This window comes from Manduca sexta, chromosome 28 (assembly GCF_014839805.1).
Source record: "Manduca sexta isolate Smith_Timp_Sample1 chromosome 28, JHU_Msex_v1.0, whole genome shotgun sequence".
Lineage (NCBI taxonomy): Eukaryota > Metazoa > Arthropoda > Insecta > Lepidoptera > Sphingidae > Manduca > Manduca sexta.
Window position 1 is genome coordinate 10,173,800 of NC_051142.1, and position 20,797 is coordinate 10,194,596.

The 20,797-nt window shown below is 31.7% G+C and overlaps 2 protein-coding genes across 3 annotated transcripts; one reads left to right on the forward strand and one right to left on the reverse strand.

Moving 5' to 3' along the window:
• The first annotated feature begins 267 nt into the window (after window positions 1–267).
• On the forward strand, window positions 268–3,176 carry LOC115445555 (transcription factor E2F7). Its single transcript, XM_030171872.2, has 3 exons — window positions 268–715; window positions 795–1,128; window positions 1,961–3,176. The coding sequence occupies exons 1-3, from the start codon at window positions 525–527 to the stop codon at window positions 2,438–2,440; spliced, it is 1,005 nt and encodes a 334-aa protein (XP_030027732.1). The 5' UTR covers window positions 268–524; the 3' UTR covers window positions 2,441–3,176.
• Window positions 3,177–5,218: 2,042 nt separating this feature from the next.
• LOC115445556 (prenylated Rab acceptor protein 1) lies at window positions 5,219–17,115 on the reverse strand. Of its 2 annotated transcripts, none has more exons than XM_030171873.2 (6): window positions 16,906–17,115; window positions 15,151–15,253; window positions 14,605–14,708; window positions 14,373–14,457; window positions 6,555–6,663; window positions 5,219–5,801 (listed from the first exon to the last, which is right to left on the reverse strand). In XM_030171873.2, exons 1-6 carry the CDS (start codon window positions 16,995–16,997, stop codon window positions 5,698–5,700), a joined length of 597 nt encoding a protein of 198 aa, XP_030027733.1. In that variant the 5' UTR covers window positions 16,998–17,115; the 3' UTR covers window positions 5,219–5,697. The 2 variants fall into 2 exon arrangements, with proteins under 2 accessions (XP_030027733.1, XP_030027734.1); XM_030171874.2 differs by having other exon boundaries at window positions 16,927–17,114.
• Window positions 17,116–20,797: the final 3,682 nt, after the last annotated feature.

Below are 20,797 nucleotides of genomic sequence, written 5' to 3' on the forward strand. Positions count from 1 at the left end.
AGACTGAGTGACAGTTTACGGAAGGCGCTAAGTTGAATCCTCAGTGTTACAAATTTTAGGATCCTTGTCGACCTATACTTTGTAAAGTATAAGTCCTTTGCCCACGGGGATACTGACAAGCACCTCGAAGTTTTGTACGCCTATCCTATCAGTTGCTTGTTAGTAGCCGCCATACAATTTCGTTACATAATTTTACACCAGCACTTTTTTATTACTCATTGAAAACAGCAGTGTTGCAAACACAAAAATAGCTGAAGGCGGGTGCGGTAGGTATTCTTTTGCTTCGAGCCTCGCGCGCAAATTTCTTCTGTCAAAATTGTTTATTGTGAGGTTACATTTTTCACGGAACTTATGTAGAGAATTTAAAATATATTTTTTGGAATAAATATGATTAGCATGTTTACTTATCAAATGTCACAGAAATGAGTTACAACTGCGATTTGTAAACAACCAACTAGTTTTTGTGTTAGTGTCAAAAAGTACGCGAATATTTTGTGATCAAGATTTTTGCATAATGTTATCGCATGATGTATGAAGATGGTGACATTACTTGTACTCCAAAACGATATGTTCTCTCCGAGGTCACCAATTCGTCAAGCTATGTGTCGCCTACTGCCAACCTGAAGCTGCTGACTAATGTCGCGTTGCAGTATCCCACGCCGCCACCCAGTACAGTTCACAGGAAGGAAAAATCACTTCAAATACTCTGTGACAGGTTAAATATATACAATATGTATTAAAAATGTTTCTTTACTTTGTTAGACATTATTAACTATTATCATTTTTGTATTCAGGTTCCTTCAACTGTATCCTTTGCATGGAAATGGCTCTGTGGAAATACAACTGGACAGCACTGCAACCCGATTAGGTGTGGAAAAGCGTAGGATGTACGACATAATAAACATATTGGAAGCAATGCAGTGTGCAGTACACAAGAGGAAGAACACATACCTATGGCATGGTGGCTCTCGATTAAATTCATTTCTGAAGATGCTGAAAAAGCAAGGAGAGCACATGAGGTTGTCTGAGGCACTACGAGGAGGGGCCCCAAAGCCACTCACACCTAAACACAAGACATTGGGCATTCTCGCTCAGAGATTCCTCATGTTGTTCCTAGTGGAACCACCTGTGAGTGTATTTTCAAAACATTTTTTTTTTTCATTATGCAGGTATTGGCATCTGAATTATGCATGCACGATTTTTCATTTTAACAATACACCAAGAAAAATTATTGAAAAATTACTGCAATAATTTTTCTTGGTTTCGAATTATGAATTGGGTACAGCAATAAACTGCTAATGGTTTCAACATATATTAAATTTGATAAGAATGTGTACTTGTGGTAGAAACTAACTTGAAAAAAAAAATAACTAAATAATCCCCATAAAATCATAATTTTGATAACTTGTTTTGTTATTAAAATGATAGCTTCAAATGAGATTTTGAGATTCTTATGTAAAATAAAAAATAATGAACTAGCAAAATGTTCGTATAGTTTGATCTGTTATTACATAGTTTAGTTTTCAAGTCTCATAGGCAGTTGGCTGTATAATTACCCTGGATTTAGGTACTTGCCATGTAACAAATAGCCATGAATATGAGTATGTTAATAGCATGTTCAGGTGTATTGGTTACTCATAATTCATGGTTATATTTGTTTGCTAAGTTCTTTGACAAACTATTTACTAATAGTTTAACTCTTGGTCTCTCGTGGCTCGCCGGCGAGCCAAGACAGCTACATGACATTTGCGTGTGTCACGGGATTATAACCTTATATACTACATAATAAGGTTATTTTTCCGTCACACGCGTAGCTGTCAATGTTTGGCGGCAAACATTCAGCTACCTGTACATATTTGAAAATAAAATTTTGACAAGTCATGACGGGTTAAATGAGGGAATATACTTTAGTACCAAAATAATTAAAAATTCTCTTAACACTTTTTGTTTCTTTTCACAGGACACCCTAATAAATTTAGAAATGGCTGTGAGAGTACTCATTGACACATCAACTAAAAACAAAACAGCTCTCTCCCCTGATCAACAGGATCGCCAACACAAGTCTAAAGTGAGGCGTCTTTATGATATTGCTAATGTATTTATTTCCATTGGTCTCATAGAAAAAGTATCTGGTAATTTAATATTGAAGAAACCTGTTTTTAAATATGTTGGGCCATACACAATGAAAATTAATAAGGTGCCTTCGATTCCATCCCCTATCACCCCACTGTCCACCACAGACAGCCAGCAGAGGACACCCACATTTCATGTGTTTGCGGGCAAGTCAAAAAGGAAGCTGGAATTCACAACTCCAGTTTCCACCAAAGAACTGAAACTTGGAATCACAACCCCACCAACCACTCCATCACACAAATGGGATGAGATCCTTCTTGTGGCTGATATGGAACTGACTAGAATTAACAAAGGAGTTGTGTTGTGACTATTTAATGTAATATATCAAATAATATTTTTGCATAAGTGAATTTGCCAACAGTTTAGTCTTCCAGGGGAGGTATGTTAATTTCTCTTAAACCATGGTTTAAAGTCAAGTTATATAAACTGCTTTTTGTAAGACAGTATAAAGTTTAGAATTTAACATGTTCCTATATTATAATTTTATCCAATTGTTTGTATTATATAGCTGAGATTTATATGTTGCAGGCCGTGCAATCACTATATACTTGTATATTGATGAGAAAATTTGTGTTTTTCATGTTATAAATGATTATGTAAAGGTGTATTTTACTTAAATAGTTTGTTGTGACATTGGCATTATTTATCTTGATTTATCGAAAAATGGATTTTTTGCATGTTAGTAAAGACAACACATTTTAAATGAACATATTGTTGTCTTTACTTCCATTGCTTTTATTAAGTAATTACTAAAAGTACGAGAGTTTAGACTGGTGTTTCATTATATTTCACTTTATTTATAAATTAGAATATATTTTGCCCCTGGGAGCCCTGGGACTGATATAAACATGCAATACTTGCATCTTAGTACACATTTGATGTTATTTTTAATAATGTTTATGAGTTATGTTTTAACAAAATGTGTAATGAACTGAATTATAGCAGTGTTTCTTTGCAGTTGACACTTGCACTTTTAGTATAAAATGCTTTTTTATTTCTACCTGTTTTAGACATACCAATATTAAACTAAATGAAATTATTTATATTGCCTTTTTCTATCCTATCCTGAATCTATGTATTTAATAATTAGTACACGGACTCTATTTTAATAATTATAATCTATTCTAAGGATTAATATTAAAATGTTCAAGTTGGACGAAATTATAAAAAAAAATCATTTTGCAAAGAACTTAGAAAAAAACTAAATGCTTTTCTGCTGAAAATCGAGTGTCAAGCTGTAAGTTTTGAGAAATAAGTACTTGGGTTACTCCAATGTGCGTACGAATTTTAAATTGGTGAATTTTAGGTAAATTATATAAGTAAAACTTAAATGTACCGTCAAACCTAATTTACTTGACGGATCATCAGCGACGTATTTATGGAGGTATAAAAAACTTATAGAACTTTTAACAATTTAACGGTAACTACATATTGGAAGAACCACATTAACTCTAAAAAGTAAATTACAACAGAGAAAATAAACATTTAACTGCAAGAAAACAAATTAAGTGAAAGAAGAAAATAAAAAAGGCGTCAATTTTTACATTTAATAGGAAACACATCATTACATCGATCCAATCTCTAAAAATTTTATTAACAAATAAATAATTAAAAAAAACACAAGCTGTTAACATCAATGGATAAATTAAGATATTTTTAGGCTTAAAAGAAAACTAATTAATAACAATAAGTACTTTAAAATAACTATATTGAATATCTCACTAAAGTATACCTACTTAGTATGTAATACATATTATATAGAATTTTATATTTAGCATAAAATGGCATTAATTATACTGACCTTGCAAATTAACTTCTGAAGTACCGAGTAAACACAGTTTTACTAAATGTCTGACGTTTTTAGCATTTAACCTGTATATAAATATTTTAAGTGTAAGCACCAACAATCATAAAATAACGTACAAATGATGATATATAAAAACAATATGTGTATAGGTATACCCATTACCCATGACATGTACTTGCATATAGCCCTAATAGAATGACGGATGATAGACACAGTACAAATTTAGCGATTCATAATAATTTTTACAATTAAGCAATTTAAAAATATATTTACAGCATTTTGTCTAATTAAGTCTAAAGAATAAATATTTCGCCACTTGAATATAATATTATGTATTGTATCAAGATAAACTCAGCTAACACATAGACCAGGGCCAGTGGCGGATTTGCCCTAAGGCCCAATAGGCCCGGGCCTAGAGCGGCAAATCGGACAAAAAAAAACACTGATTACGAGAAATAACTCAAATGTATCTTAATGTATTAAAGGCTCGCGTATCCTATGATTATAATCTTCCTAAGTCACTATTTTTGAGTGTTGAGAAAGGGGCGGCGCAGGTCCTCGGGCCTGGAGCGGCTAGGACTGCAAATCCGCCACTGACCAGGGCATTGGCCATATCATTGCAATATTTAAAGTGAAAACATAAAATTGGTGGGACAATAAAAGAGCAGCCCCTCAGGTTTAGTTATATTTTTCTAACACAAAAAACAATTAATGAGATTAATAGGGTACCGGACTCATTTTTGTTCTTTACTATTATCAAATATTTACATAACAAATTATAACACTGAAAGAATTATTAAAATCCGGTAAAAAATCAACAAGTTATAAGTCTTTGAATTTCGGTGGAAAGGGTAATTTACAAGAAACAGAAAAGAGACGAAATACGCACATATGACGTCATCGGGAATTACGACGCGTGCTAAAGAAAGAGATGAAGCGATATCCCCACATCGCGCCCACTTTTTAACAAATTTTTATGCAGTTTTCGCAGCAGTGCTTCTTTTTCGTATTATGAAACATTACATATAGAATAATGTACAAAATCAAGCATAGGCCGGTCCCCTATTATGTCTACTTAAGTAAATACTCAATCTAAGTAAACGAAGATGACATTATCGAATTTTTTTATACCATCGGTTTTGCCCATTATGAAAATCATTCGTCGTATTAAAACTAAGTGATGCGTTTTGCCACTTACAACAGTGCAAATAATATATTCTTTGTTACCCTTTCATTTATAAACTCTTAGTAACAATATTCCAACTAGGTAAATATTACTTTTGTTTTTATTGTTAGTAGTCTAAAATGATCGGCCCAAAACAACACGATAAAGTACCCAATGGTTAAAATACTCTTGAATTACAGACACATCATACATATTATATACATACAATAGTGGTCACAAGTGAACCTTCGAATTAATTATTATTATCTGAAACAGAAATTAAATATTATTATTATGTACTTCTCTATATATAAGAACTTTAAATCATGCCAAATCTCACACCCTCCGTGCGCGCAATGTGTTTAAAAAGGACTACAAAGTGTTTTTTTTCACATATGTATCATTGCATTCATTGTCACTTTCTATTTTATATTGCCCATTGTGTGAATGAGGGAGATAAACACAATATTTAAAATGCTGCTTGTAGGCTTTTATAAATAATTGTTTCATGAGTTCAATTCACTGTGTCACTATGCCGGTGTGGTTGGTACAACCGGCTCGAAGGTGGCAGGAACAGCGGCAAGTGTCCCTGTCACACCTGCTCTATCATGGGGAACTGCTCAGGGTCGTCGGATGGCGGCAACGCTTCGGCGTCAAAGAAGCTTGCGTGAAGAGCTACCACTGTTACTGTCGCACCTATATTGAAAAAAAAATAAGACTAAATCGGATACTTTTATACAACACATATTTTAGAATATTTATTAAACTCTTATCAAAATAAATACATTTATCGCTTTAAGTATTTAATTAAGATAAACTTTGTCTTTTACACTAAGTAATTTGGCCGAATAGTTTAAAAATTATCACGGTATGATTGTCTTGAATGAACCGCCATAAAGTTTAATGATTTTCTCAAAATCTACTGAACGGATTTTTATGAAATTTCGTATGGAGATAGTTGACCCTGGGAAGGTCATAGGATGTTTTCTATCCCGGAAAACTCCTTCACGCAGGCGAAGCCACGAGTAATGAGCTTGTAAAGTAGCATACACAGCACCCTTAGTTATCTGTATATATAATAACACGGAGTTTATATAACGTTCTTGTATAATTTACTATTTTTTTATTGATAGTGCATATTTCAGCAGTTAAATGTGTTAGACGTGTTGTAAAAAATATATTGAAACGGAGTAACTTCAGATCAGATCAGTTCACTATCGGGAAAAATCCGTAGCAAATTAAATGCGATTTTACATAAAAGCTCGGGTTTTGCAAAAATAAAGATGTTATATTATCGCTCAACGACCGCCTCAATAAACGTAAATTCTAATAAGTACTATTTTTAATTGTGAATATTTCGCCCTTTTTAGTGCATATTTTAGCAATTTAACATTACATATAATTCAATGTCTTCTTATTAATCAACACATTTATTACGTATATTCTTACCTAACACCCAAAATAAAACTGCTCCTGCTCCTGCAAGCCAACATATCGCCATTGAACAACCGGCAGCTACAGCATATTGCTGGGTCTTCGTCAACTCCCAGCCGCCAATCTTTAAATACGGTACAAACATGTTTTCAAAATAAAATCTGAAAAATCCTATATTACATATGTATGTATGTAGTGCCAAGCCAAAAAAACTTTAAATACTTATAGTTGCATAATTATTTACTTCAATATATAAAAATGGCAAATGTGCAAGTGATTAATAGGTACAATCGGACAAGTTGGTGCTAGTACACTTCCAAACACATTTTGCTTGACCGGTCTAATGTCCCGAGATATTTAGACACGCCCCTGTCTCATATTTCACCAATTACGACAGTTTTGGAGATGTGCGAAAGGAACAGCAGATAACTATTATTGTTTACTTTAGTTGTATTTTACTGATTGACGACGCGCACGCAACTATTGAGTACCAGTAGTATTTTGCTCACAATTATTGTTTCGTTTACGGACACCGATATCTTGCCACTACGTAGGCTTATGTTCGTTTACTGGACTCTTAATTACTTAGTCGCCGACCCTTCATGTGACTACTGCACCATGGATTATATATTCCGGGAATTAAATATTACAGTAAGTAAATCAGTCATACTATACTATACAGGGTCATTTCGACATTGCGTTACTAAATGAAACCACAGGTTCGTGGTGACCTCTGCTAACACCGTGCAAAAGATTATTCATAAGTAACGTATATTTACGTCAATAATCCCGATTTTAGATTTATGGTTTTTTGATCACGCTGTCTCTTAACGCGCTTAACTGAAGTGAATGAACTACGTCACAGCTGATGATATTATTACCGAACCTATAGGGTTCAGAAGGTCAGCTCACAAATGAACTCCCAATACGTTCACTGACTTGGTTGCAACAGTTCATTGAGTCAATAATTAATTACTACTAAAAATATTTCGTCAATTATAAACGTTATTTTCGTTAATAAAATAGTTTTCCTACCAAAAAAGTTACCTACATAATTCCTAAAGTTACAAGATTTAAATCTATTGGTATCGTATTTTTTAAAATTCTACATGATATTCCGACATTTATTTTAATTCCAACATTAATATTTCGGTTTGTCATAATATCTAAAAGAAGACTACGTACACATTACCGAACGTCATATTATGCTTTCTGTACCCATTTCAAAAATTATATTAGATTTTTTTTTTTATTACATGATGTTCTAACAGATTTAACACACAATTGTATTACAAAATAAAATAAGTAATGATTTATGATGAAATGATTAATGAAAAGTCTACCTAATTAAAATAATACACAGCAATATTTTAGTATTTTTAAAACATTATTTTAAGTAATAAAGTATAATAGAGATTTTGGATTCAGTCACTCATTTTCAATAGGCATACGGGGTATAAAATAAACAAGATATTGCACAATAAGTTAATAATAAAAAAAGTTTGGTAACACTGCGAAGGCACGTGTTAGTTGTAAAACTCTGGCTCGTCAAATATCGTGTACATCCAGACTAGTGTTGCCAGGGTCAATTTGTTTAAAATCAAGACGGTAAAACAAATCGAGATTTAGTGTTGTAGATCGGGACATAAAAAAAGCAAATATTTTTTAAAATTTAAGTTTTATGTATTGCGTTTTACAAAAATATCACTGCAAGTCATGCTAAAGTTGCGTTTTATTTGGATTTCTGTTTTAACATCGAAGCACAGATAGCCGGGTAGTCGCATCTCTAAGCAAAAGAATAAAACAAAACTGTACCTTCAGCGCTAGTGAGATGATACTTGCTATTTTGATTGCATTGTCGCACTCAACACAGTGATGAATTCGTAGTTTATTTTTCATAATACTTAATGGTTTTAATAATTTTATTGGTGCAAAACGGGTCACGTCCCCAGAACCCTAAAAATCGGGACATCCCGCGCAAATCGGGACATCAGGCAACACTACTCCAGACTACTACATTTGGGGAATTCGCTAACCTCGTGTGTCGCGTGTTGGTCGGTAAGGCACAAAGATATTTAAAGTGGTCCCCTAAATGCGACCTTAACACGTATAAAATAGAGTCTATTTTTAGAAATATTTTTGTCATTTTGAATATTTTACGATCGCGAATTTGCATCGTTGACGCGTACGCGAAACTGAACTAATTACAATCTATTGATTATGTTTCTAGCGGGGGCTGTCATTACGATTTTAATGTGGATTTATGAATTTGCGATAGGTACTGAATGGAAAAATCCAATATCATTTTGTCCGACTCGGGATTCGATCCCGTGACCTTAGCAAAGCATCCGTACTATAATACAACTGCGGCACCGAGGTAGTCACAAATTAACTCTATTAAAAATACTTTGAAGTATGAAACAACTTTTAAAGGAACAAGCAATCTACAAATCATTAGGTATTGGTAAACGCATTTACTATTTTGAAAACATGTTAAGATACCTATTGGGACGTCGCGCCGTGACGCATCCCGTCGCTCGACATTTTTACCTAAAACTATCACATTACCTAATTATTATCAAGATTGTAACTTCGTTATTAATTGTTCGTGTGAATTGCCAGACTTGCAGAATGATATTTTATTGTTATGAGTGTTATAAATCTAACCGTTGAACATATTTATTATAACTACTTATCTACTAAAATGGATGAACTACCTACATTAGAATGTGTGTGTTTTGATTTAAAAGAATGAAACCACTTTAAAATTACGGAAATCATGTGTTATGTGTACCTAACATATGCATTTGTGGTTATTTGATCAGTGTCGTTTGCTTATGATGATAGTTTGAGCCTAGAAAATATTGTAATGAAATGTGATGATTAATGCGTGATGTTTATGTTGGCGTTGGATGTCCACCTACAAGGTGGACAGACGACTTGATAAACGTCGCGGGAACACATTGGATGCAGGCAGCTTTCGACAGGTCCGTCTTGAAATATTTAGGGGAGGCCTATGTTCAACAGTGGATTTTATGTGGCTGATGATGATAATGATGTTTAGGTATGTGGCTTTTTGTAACATCGGCGTAGCGTCGTCGCTGCTGGTCTAATTGTTGATTGAGTGATGTGGCACGACACAAAACCCTAGGTAGTTAAAGCGCCGACATCAGCTGTTCGGTTGCGGCGCGGCGCGCGGTGCGACGAACTACCCTTGCGCTCCGAGTGTGCATCACTTGTTCGTGTGCGTGAGCATAATATTATCAATGAATTTGTGCGATGTTGCCGCTCCGACGAATTCTAGTATAGTAGTAGTGGCAAAAGGGTGTGTAAAAATAAAATGACTATTTGAATATTTATTTTGTTTGAAAATTTTACTTTTTTGTTTTTGACCTTAGGTTAGAGTAACTTATAGTAAACTGCTTCTTTCAAGATGACTTTCTCGCAGTTAAATTTAAGTCTAGGGTTACAAAATGACCCTGTATAATATTTTAATATTAATTTTAACTAGTGGACGTTAATATGCGTGGGAAAAATATCGTCAGCGCAGAGAACTAATAATTAAAATTTTGCAGTTTTGAGAAAATCGCGGTTTATGGCTTTTTTTTAATTATTGGTCATTATAATTACTTATATTTAAAGCCAACATAGACCACCTTTTTAAGCTCTTTTAAATATAATTATAATATTATTGAGTTTTGATGAATACTTATTCCTTTAATTGTGTAAAACAGACTTCAATATGCTACTTATTATATTTTATATTAATCCTTAAGTTATCCTATCTATCGTAGGGTCAAATATGATTAGTCATTGGTGTGTTTTTTTGCCAAAAAATTAACATAGTGCTATTAATCATACTTGTAGTAATCTATGTAGTATGTTATTTAAGTTGCTTTACGTATAATCAAATGTCAAAATATTGAAAAGAATTATAATTGGAAAACTTAAAAGTACTCAATGCAAAAATAAACTACTTCGACGGGTATACTCACTATAGTTATAGGTGTTACCTATCTTTTCTTGATCTCAGTTAAAAGTTCAGAGTTTTCGATATTGAAACAGCAGTAGCATTAAGCGTAACTTTTACCGTCGACTTTTAATAGTAAACTCTAATTTAATGTTGGGAATATATTAAGACAGGCCGGTAAGCCTTTTAGTCTAGTCAATAAGCTCAAAAAGGTGTCAAATTATGTATTATAAAGATGCAAAAATATGAGTGATAGCTCATTCGATTTGGATAACATGACGTCTAGAAAAATAATCTTTAGTATTCATTGGCACTTAAAAAATATAATTGTTATTAAGAGGATAAAGAGGTTCTTCGATAACTTAAAAAATATTAATATTTAAGAAATAAGGAGGAAATTTCCAATTTAAAGAAGTCACGACGCCCGAAATTCTATCGCCTTTATTAATAATTTTTATTTAATGCCAAAAATATAGACGAGTATAAATAATTTATGTATAGGCGATAATTTGTTTTTATTACAGTAATATTGCATAGCCAACATTTTTATTGCTGCACATGTGCAGTTTAAAAGTGTAAAGATTTCACATAAAAGGGTCTTTGTTAGAGGACGACATTTTTTATGTTTTTGTTAACCCCGGTTCCACGTCGACGCCTTTATCGGAAAGCGGCGTCCATTGTTTATTGAATTTAGACGAGTTTAAAGATTTTAAGTAGTGGTATTATGATTTCTTACTAGAGTAATTAACTATGTCGGCGCGTTTGTAAGATCCGCTTATAGACGTTTAAGTTCCACCCAGTTTAACCCAGAGGTCTCTGTTATTATTGTTTCTTTTACAACTACATAATATGTAGCACTGAATTAAAGTAGAATTACAATCCGATTTAATGCAAATTTGGGATTTTTATCTCAATAAAATGTGTGCAATTATGGAAAACAGAGCTGATTTTTTTTTTACTTAATTTGGATTATTTCGTACTTGACCCACGTATTTTGTGTCGGCCGCACTGGCGTTCTGCTCCCATATAAATTTTATTATTTTGGCACTGTAGTCATTACGTTAAAATATTATTAGAATAATAGATTTTAGTAATTAATATATAATTTAATTGTATTACAGAGAACCACTGTCCCTCGATGGATACACTAGGATGCGGATGAGAGCTCCATCGCTAACCGATCCAGAGCGCACACTCTACTCAACCTGCCTGCTGAGCGTATCAAACTTGTAATGAATACAATTAAATCATATCACTGAAGTAACAAAAATGTGTTTTATTTACATGGACTTTCTACGAAATTTCATTTTACATGTGTATCTCATTATTTGTTGGTGTTGCAAATATATTATCTACTATATTCGATTTTAACTTTTGATAATTATATATCGTAGCGATATGTGCATGAGCCTCATCGACTGGTTCACAAAACGAGCCTATTGAAATAAATCATTTTATTTGAAAGATTTGATTGTGAGATTTAAAAAAAATATTTACTTTAAATATTACACTTAAAATGAACTCTGCAAATATAAACGTTATTACATTTGGAAGGCATCCCGAAAAAAGTTAAGTAATCAAAAATCTTGTTCAGTTATCTCTGAAAATATTTACTGCGAATAACATTTTTTTCAAATTTTCTTATTTTTTTAATTTTTCCAACACAACAACAACACTTACTTAGGTAAAAAAAAAACAGGTAGTTATATCTTTTGACGAATCGTGAAATTATTTGTATGAATTACTCAGCCATGACTTTTCTTTCTTATTTTTCTTATCAATGAAGGGTCTAAAATTATTATTGTAATGACTCCAAAGTACTAATTTTTGGCACATTATTATTCAATAAGTTTGAGGTTGGTTGGAATTTATTCGAAACAAAAAACCAGCGCCCATACAACAAAACGGACATGTCCTTTAAAAGTCAATAAAATGTTCACTCACGCATAAAAAAAATTTAGAAAAATATAATAATTTCTAATAATGAAACGAATAACAATAATTTATGATTATGTGAATGATTTAACGAATTAAATAAACTGAACTGTTTAAGTAATTTATATAATTCAAAATTCAATCATAATATGCAGCTATTAAATCGGTAAAAAAAAAAATCAATAACTGTAAGTTGATTATAGACTTTGGGTTTTAACTCAGCGAAAACTAAATAATTGGCTAAAGAAAGTAACTAAAATTTACAAATTGGACATGTGCAGCAATAAAATGTTAGCCTTGCAAATATTATTGTAATAAGAATTCAAATCAACGCCTACACTTATAATCTTTAAATGCCTCTAAATTCAATAGCATAACAATCGACTCAGTTTAACGATAAATGCGTCCACGTAAGACCGGTGTCAATACAAACATTGATAAAAATGCGCTCTTTAACAAACAATTTTTATGTGATATATTTATTCTTTTCAAACAACATCTGCAGCAATAAAAATGTTGGCCTTTCAATATTACTCTAATAAAAGCATATTACCGCCTACACATAAAATCTTTAAACTCGCTTCAAATTAAATAAATAATAATCGCTGCATATCGATAAATAGTCCAATTAACTACTTCAAAAAGGTGTTAAATAGTTCAAATTAGGATGAAAAAGGTATTTCGTTATTAACTCAAAAACTATTCTTATTTAAGATAAAAAAAGATCATTAAGAGGTAATAAAAAAAACAATATCTCCAAGAAGCTAATAATTTTAGGTCAATTATTTTAACTTTAATGTTAATACATATTTGTAAATACAGAGATTGGAATAAAATGTTATCGTCTAAGTTTTTGAAATAAAATAAAATAACAATTCAAATAATGAAATCTATTAACTATGATTTATTATTATAATATGAATTATTGAACGAATTGAATAAACTGAACAGTTTAAATTTTTACGATTCAAAATTCAATCATAATATTATGCAGTCATTGAATTTATTTAATAAATTAATTATAGACTATGGGTTTAAAGAGACCGAAAACTAAAAAAGCTTAAAAAGTAGCTAATCATAATTTACTAACAAAATATAGTTGTGACAAATATGGCGGAAATTGCTTTAAAATGATTTTTTTTGAATACAACATAAAGTTTGGTTTGTTAAAAGTTAAAAAGAAGGTAATCAGGCACATAATATGATATAAAATAATTAACATAATGTCGTTTCTTATTTATCAAAAATAATGCCAAAAATTAACAATAAAAACACTGTAAATCGCGATTGTCTCCAAACTATAAAACTTTTGTTATTACGTTCTTTACGCCGACGATATGCATCTTACAAGTATAGGAATTATCGTCATAGCATAGACGTGCGCGCATCAATTTTAATTTCGTTTTCTATTATACACTCAGCAGCGGTTCGGTAGTGTTACGTAACGTCATTGCAGGTAGCCAGTAGGCCTACGACTGATATCGATCTATGCAATCGATCCCAAACCCCGCCTCCCAAACGTAGTAAAACAAATTTGCCAAGTTATTTTGACCCTTAGGGTGGTCGACCGCGAACTTTGCTGATTGTACATAGATATTGGACTAGTAGGTATGAAGTATTCTTATTTGCAAATTCATTATTATAAATGAAAATTACAACCAAAATTGCATTTATACCATCATTTTATAAAATAAACATAAGAAAATAATAAGTTTGCTACAAATTTACAAAATATGTTACTTACTTTAGGCTGCAATAAAGATTATTAAATGATATATTTAAGAAATATTTTGAATTAATGAATCTTTTAACTATGTAGTAAACCCAGTTGAGCCCATTCATTCTAATTACTGTATGGGACACCACATTCAACAGCTGATGGCAGTCCAAAGGAGAATTATATTAGTTCAAGGTCATCATGTTGTTACCTTCCATGTATTAGGTCCAGATGTCAGCTTCCGATATCCAAAAAAGCTTGCTACCATGGCAATGAGAAGCAATGGTGATGTTATCCTGAAAATATGCAGGGTTTTAAATAAAATATTGTTAAGTATCTACCACTATTTTGAAATTTATGCAAGACTAAAGGTAAAGTATATATGGATCTGTTTATAATAAGCAAAAGTAATATTTTTCCTATGTTAACTATAAAATACTTACAGGCAATAAAGAAATAGACCAAGGAAGACCATAATATAGTTAGCTTGGAAGTGCTCCACATTTCTATAGAAACGCCGAGACAACCGTGGTAGAGATGCTGGTGCCTACAAATAAAAATTAACATAAAACTTACAGTAGATTTGTATTAGTTTTTACAATCTTGCTATGAATCTTTGATTTAGTGACACCATTATGGACTGTGAACTGGGAGATCAGCAATTTGATCTTTGCTGCTGGCTGGGCAAAATGTGGGACTTTTTCTAACCCAAGCTTCCCAGGATTGGAGAGGGGAGATGCAATGCAGGTCATACAAATCAATCAAATCTTGTTCGTAATATGGTTATAAAGAAGGTTGCACCAAACCCTCCTTCATGTTTGATTAAGGGCAAGTGGAAAATAATGTTATTAGTATTGGTTATAAACAAAAATATATTTTAAATATATATACTATATTTCTTTTATTTATTCTATTTACCCAACTACCACTGAAGAAGGATAATGTTGTTGTGAGTATATTATATGTATGTATCCAATATGTATCAATACCTTGAAATTTTCAGTGGCAACAAATTGTGTCCATGGTCGTCTGGTAGCAAGCACACCCATAAGCAAAGCTGGTGCTGCACCACTTGTAACTTGTTGAAGTATTCTAAATAACAAAATAAAATAATTTTTACCATTTCTGGTTTCAATACAACACTATGAAAATGCACTTTCTAAGCTGTACGGGTGAATTATAACTTTATAATTTCCACAGAAATACCAGCATAGGCAACATGTTACTTTATGTGTTGTATTATAATTTTTCTAATTATCCTAAACCAGATTGGTGTAATAAAATTGCATATTCATTGTGTTGTAAATGAGGAGTTCTCAAAGTTGTGGTTTAATTGTAACATATTTAAGAAGTGGTTTAAAGAAAAAGTGATGATTAAATTTTATTACTAGAGTAACATGATACCCCCCAACAAACCTGCATAATGATTTTCTATGACCTGTAATTTATATTATGCTTATCTTGTGTTATACTTTATCCTAAACATTATTCTCCCTACCATGAATTAGGTGATGTTAACCACAATTGGGGCAAAGAATGGAGTTCAGTAATGAGGGGATGTGAAGAATAATGGCATAAATAAAAAAATATCACACTTAATAGGCATTTAGACTGAATTCTATCTCTTCTACTGAGTTTGACTCAAATTGTCCGAAGCAGTGATTTTTGTACACTATGATGTATGCTGAATCATTACTTTAATGTGAGGATGATAATTAAAAAATATATATCTTTAGTGGCTGCACAATTCTGAAAGATTCAATGGCAAGAAACACCTATTATCATTAATCACACACCATATAATAAAATAAAATTTTTGTTTCATAAATATTAGATTCAAAAAACTTTGATTCTCACAATATGCAAGTGTGTGTCAAGTACTCATAAAAGGCAGTTTCTGCTCACATCATGGAATTCTCTTATACTCCAAACTCATTACCACTGCCATAGTGAACCTTTTTGACTTATTATAGTGTCTCAGGGCACAGCTTAAATTCATTGACATAGGTACTTAAGTAGTTAAGTGTCTAAAAACTTTATAAAATATCTAATTTTTGTTTATTTTTATAAATGTATTAACAAAATGATTTTAATCTCATAGGACTGTTCTTATTTATGTATGCAACTTAAATAATCTTGGGAAAAGTCTTAATGTTAATGAAGTTTTTAAAGCCCTGTGAGCCATTTGAATCATTAATTTCACAAAAAAAGCTTGGATACATGTCTGCGGGCTGGCTCATGCAGACTGATGCTTTTGCATGCAGCCCATACTCTACCTTGAACATAATATAACAGAAGATATATGGATTAAGAGAGCATTTATTGCATTATAACTAGCATTTCTATGATTTTATTTGCCAGCATTAAAATCTATTCTTCCTCATATGTCAGATATTTATTAGGATTGTATTTGTTTTAATATAATGATGATTAATCATTTGTTGAGGCACCTAGATAGCTTTATCCGTTATAAAACTGTACCGTATTTAGGGGAGATGAAGCCTAAATATAGAAAAAAATATATATATGCATAGAATAAAGTTTTGACAATACGGAGAAAAAAATATATTTAAAAAGTGGGTGGATATAAGATTTCGTTTTTTCTTTGCTTGTAATACCTAGTGAAATTATGATATAAATAAGCTATGCGAGTGTAGACGAATGTGTACGTAAGCAGTGTAATAAACACAAACTACAAAGCTGGTAAATACACGTAATAGAAATTATTGTTAGTCAGAACTTACAAATCCATATCATTGACATACTTTTGAAAACCTTTTTTTTCTGTAGTTGCATTCATTTCCCCAGATAAATCGATGTTAACGTTTTCAGACATGTTTTAAATTATTGATTTTAAAGTAGTAAATATTTTAAGATTTTTCACAAGCACGCACTTTTACAAATACCTATCAAACGGAAAATAACAACTGTCACTGATAATTGACAAATGTCAATTGTCATTTTAATTGGTGGGTGCCAGAGACAAATTAATTAGTAATATAGGTACTACTTACTGCTAATTTAAATACATGAAAAAATGTACGAAAACAAGATTTAATTATTATTTAGCACCGACTCCAAAATAGGTAATTGGTTTTTGAAGCCGGTACAAATTTTTATCCAAAAGATTTTGACAAAAAATTGATTAGTAGTCGGTAATCTGTAGTCTCTGATTTATTTGTTATCGTTTGCTTCTGAACGTTTGCTTGACATTATTCTAAGGTTCCGTTCCTTGCTCTTAATTTTGAGCTCACGCATATATGAGCTCTGTTTAGGTAAGATTTTATACCAATGTTACGCATAAAAAATGACGCAAGGCTGGCAACTTACTATGAATCTGCTGCTCTCTAGGGACGTCTTTATTCGATTAGTAATATATCAATAATTTTATATCGTTAAAAAAATTATAAATTTTACACACCTGTGTAAAATTTATGTCAGCAATTTTATATTTTTTAATTATGATTTTATTTATAATTTGGAATATTAAAAGTAATACGTCCACAATTTTGAAAAAATCCCTTAATCAAATCCCTTAACAAATTATTATTACAAAGTACACAATGGTGTTACGCGAATTTCTTATGTATACATTGTAGGTATATACTGTTTAAGTCTCTGATTCAAAAAATCAATACAATAAAAATTTTCGTTATTTATTTCCAATTTCATATCAAAATTAAACTGTATTATACCTTACAAATATAATCTTTTCCCACCAATCAACAATTACTATTATTACAATTATTGCAAAGTCAAATTCATAGATTTAGTAAGTGCCTTTTTTATTAGTTCTCTTCTCCATTGTAGCAAACAAAATAAATAAAATACAAGAAAAAAATACGAAACGGAGAAATAAACTCGACTTAACATATTCGCTAGACAACTTTAGCAAATAAAGTCCAACAATAACAAACCTAGCGGCAACAATGGCGACCAATTGGGAGCTATCATGGTAGCCAACATATGTACTTTCTAGATTTTTAAGTCTATTATGTTGGTACTAAATGTTATATAAAGTTTTGTCAACCAAAACTAAACTTTATTTAACAGAATTAAGATACATTATCATTCTCAGAAAACCCTGACCCAAACATGATTACAAAAAATGTTTGAAGTGTCTACCTCAGAACAATAACAAGTATAGAAGTAACACTATTGGCGTAGCACAGCAAACCAGTGCTTGTAGCCAATAAAAAAAAAAAGTAACACTATGACATTTGAGCGTACTCTGCAATGACTAAATATAAAAAGGACAGGGCCCTTATTCTGTATGATAGTGTAAGCGCGTAACGCGGCCGTGTCATGTTATCTTCGAGAAATGTGCGTGGAATGGTATTCTGTAAGCCAAATCTCTATAGTCCTAAACATGACGCGTTGTGTTGCGTGCTTGTTACGCACTGCCAAAATAACGTGTGAGATAGAGAATAAGGGCCCAGGCCTCAAAAGTTAGCTATATGAATAAGTTATATTTATGTTAGGGAAATCGACGCAGAATTGTCAATATATATGTCTATCTCTTTTACTCAAAGGTTATTTGGAACGCAACAAAAAGACAAAAATAATTGCTTTCTTCGAATATGGCACTATTTCGTTTACTTCAACACACTGGGACCGCCTTGCGGCAGAAACGCCATTTATTGCAGCCCAGTCAGCAAGTACATGTAGTGTCAGACGATGTAAACAAATCTTCATAAATATTGAATTTAAAGTAATATAATCATATTCTCAACTGTTTAGTTTGTTTATTAGTGTATTTGTTAAGTTTCGAAAGTGACACAGTGTTGTGTGAAAGGATGCAAATCGAATTCACGCAAGAAAGACCCCGAAATATCTTTTCATAGGTTAGTAACTGTTTTTACCGAAAATTAGTAAATATCTTTCTATGTTTACTTTTTGGATGTGTTTTTATCAATTAAAATTATATGTGGATCTTGTTCGATAAGCTTTGAACCCTTTTAGGCGTGATTTATATCCATTAAAATCATTATGTTTGTTTACACACGAGCTTAGGGATGGGTGGATTTGTTTAGAAATTATTGATATCGATATTTTAACAGACGCCCGTTTATCAGTTACGGATTTTGTCTTTGAAAGAATGTTAGAGCACAAATCAATATTGTATTGTCCAGAGCGACAAACTAAGTGAAATTAGAATGTTTTTTTTATTACCAAAAAATTTAAAAACCAAGGCAAAATGAATTGAGAATATTGGGCGACGTGATTGGAATCCTACACCAAATACATATATTCGTTCCTTACATTTTGAGAAGAAATGCATAAACCACACGTTTAATTAACGCGAGTAAAAGATAACTGTTTTCCAACAATATTCCCGATAAGTAAAATAGTAATGATTATTATACTTCATCTAATAGTAATATTACTTTAATATATATGAATAAAATAAGAATTGTTACATAAAAGAATAGATAAACATAAAAGAAACAACATAAAGATGAAATGTAAGATATATTTTTACAATTGGCGGTCTTATGTTTCGAGCAACCTTTGCATGCACGTAAATAGATATATAATCATATTGTTGTTATTGCAAATAATTATTATAATTGATTATCTTAACCACCATCTTTACGCTCATTGATTTTAGTTTGCTGAAAAATAGTTATGTTTCTCGATTAAAGAGCATAATAATAAAATAAAATAAAACCAACCAAATAATTGCTGGCTACGCTATCTTATTCCATTCATCATGTATTAAGTAAATATCTTAATCTGTACCTTAAATTTTTAGCAAGGAATAGTGTAACATACAAATATAGATCAAACACAACTGGATGTTTGTCACAACAGTTACTGCTTTCTTTAACAATTGTTACTTATAAATCAGTTTCAGTTTGTTTGTTTATATTATGGTTTGTTATATTTATATTATGGTAGAACCTAACCCCTTTCGTATTTGATCTTTTTGGGCTTGTTTGTCTCTCTTTTAATTCTTCGATGTCGATAGAAAATTTTCGGTACTAGCATATCACTATTGTAAGGGCGGAGTCAGCGCCATTTTATGCATTAAATGTGCCGCATGTCACGTGACCATATCACTCATCCTCTATACTCTTTTATCATTGGACAAAGTACACTCAAATGTCATAGTGTTACTTCTATGCTTGTCATTGTTCTGACTTGTAACGTGTACGCAAGCCGACCTTAGCAACATAATATTTGTCTCGTTCTTTTTAACGGTTTTGACCTATTAGAAAAAATAGGATAAGTATATGAGGGTAATTTAGATTCCTTCTATGCTTGTTCTTGTTCTGAGGTTATCAACATTGTGTTTTCTTAAATATTAGCTTGTAAGCCACACTTCATAATAAAAGTGCCTATCTCGCTTATCTTCGATATAATAACTTCAAAATTACATTTACTTTTATAATAATTCGACTTAGAAGTGGAATGTTTCGTAGTGTGGTAATTTTAACTGTTATAATTAATATAACACTTTCTCTGGAAAACATAACTACAGTTGAAACTGGAGTAAAAACCATATCAGCCGACGGTTTGTTCTAATTCAATAGGTAAATATATCCTTCAATTGTTGATATGGTATAGTACAAGTTTTCTGTTTCAGACCACATTCTATGTAGAAGTTGCGGGGCTGTTATCTCTACATCTAAT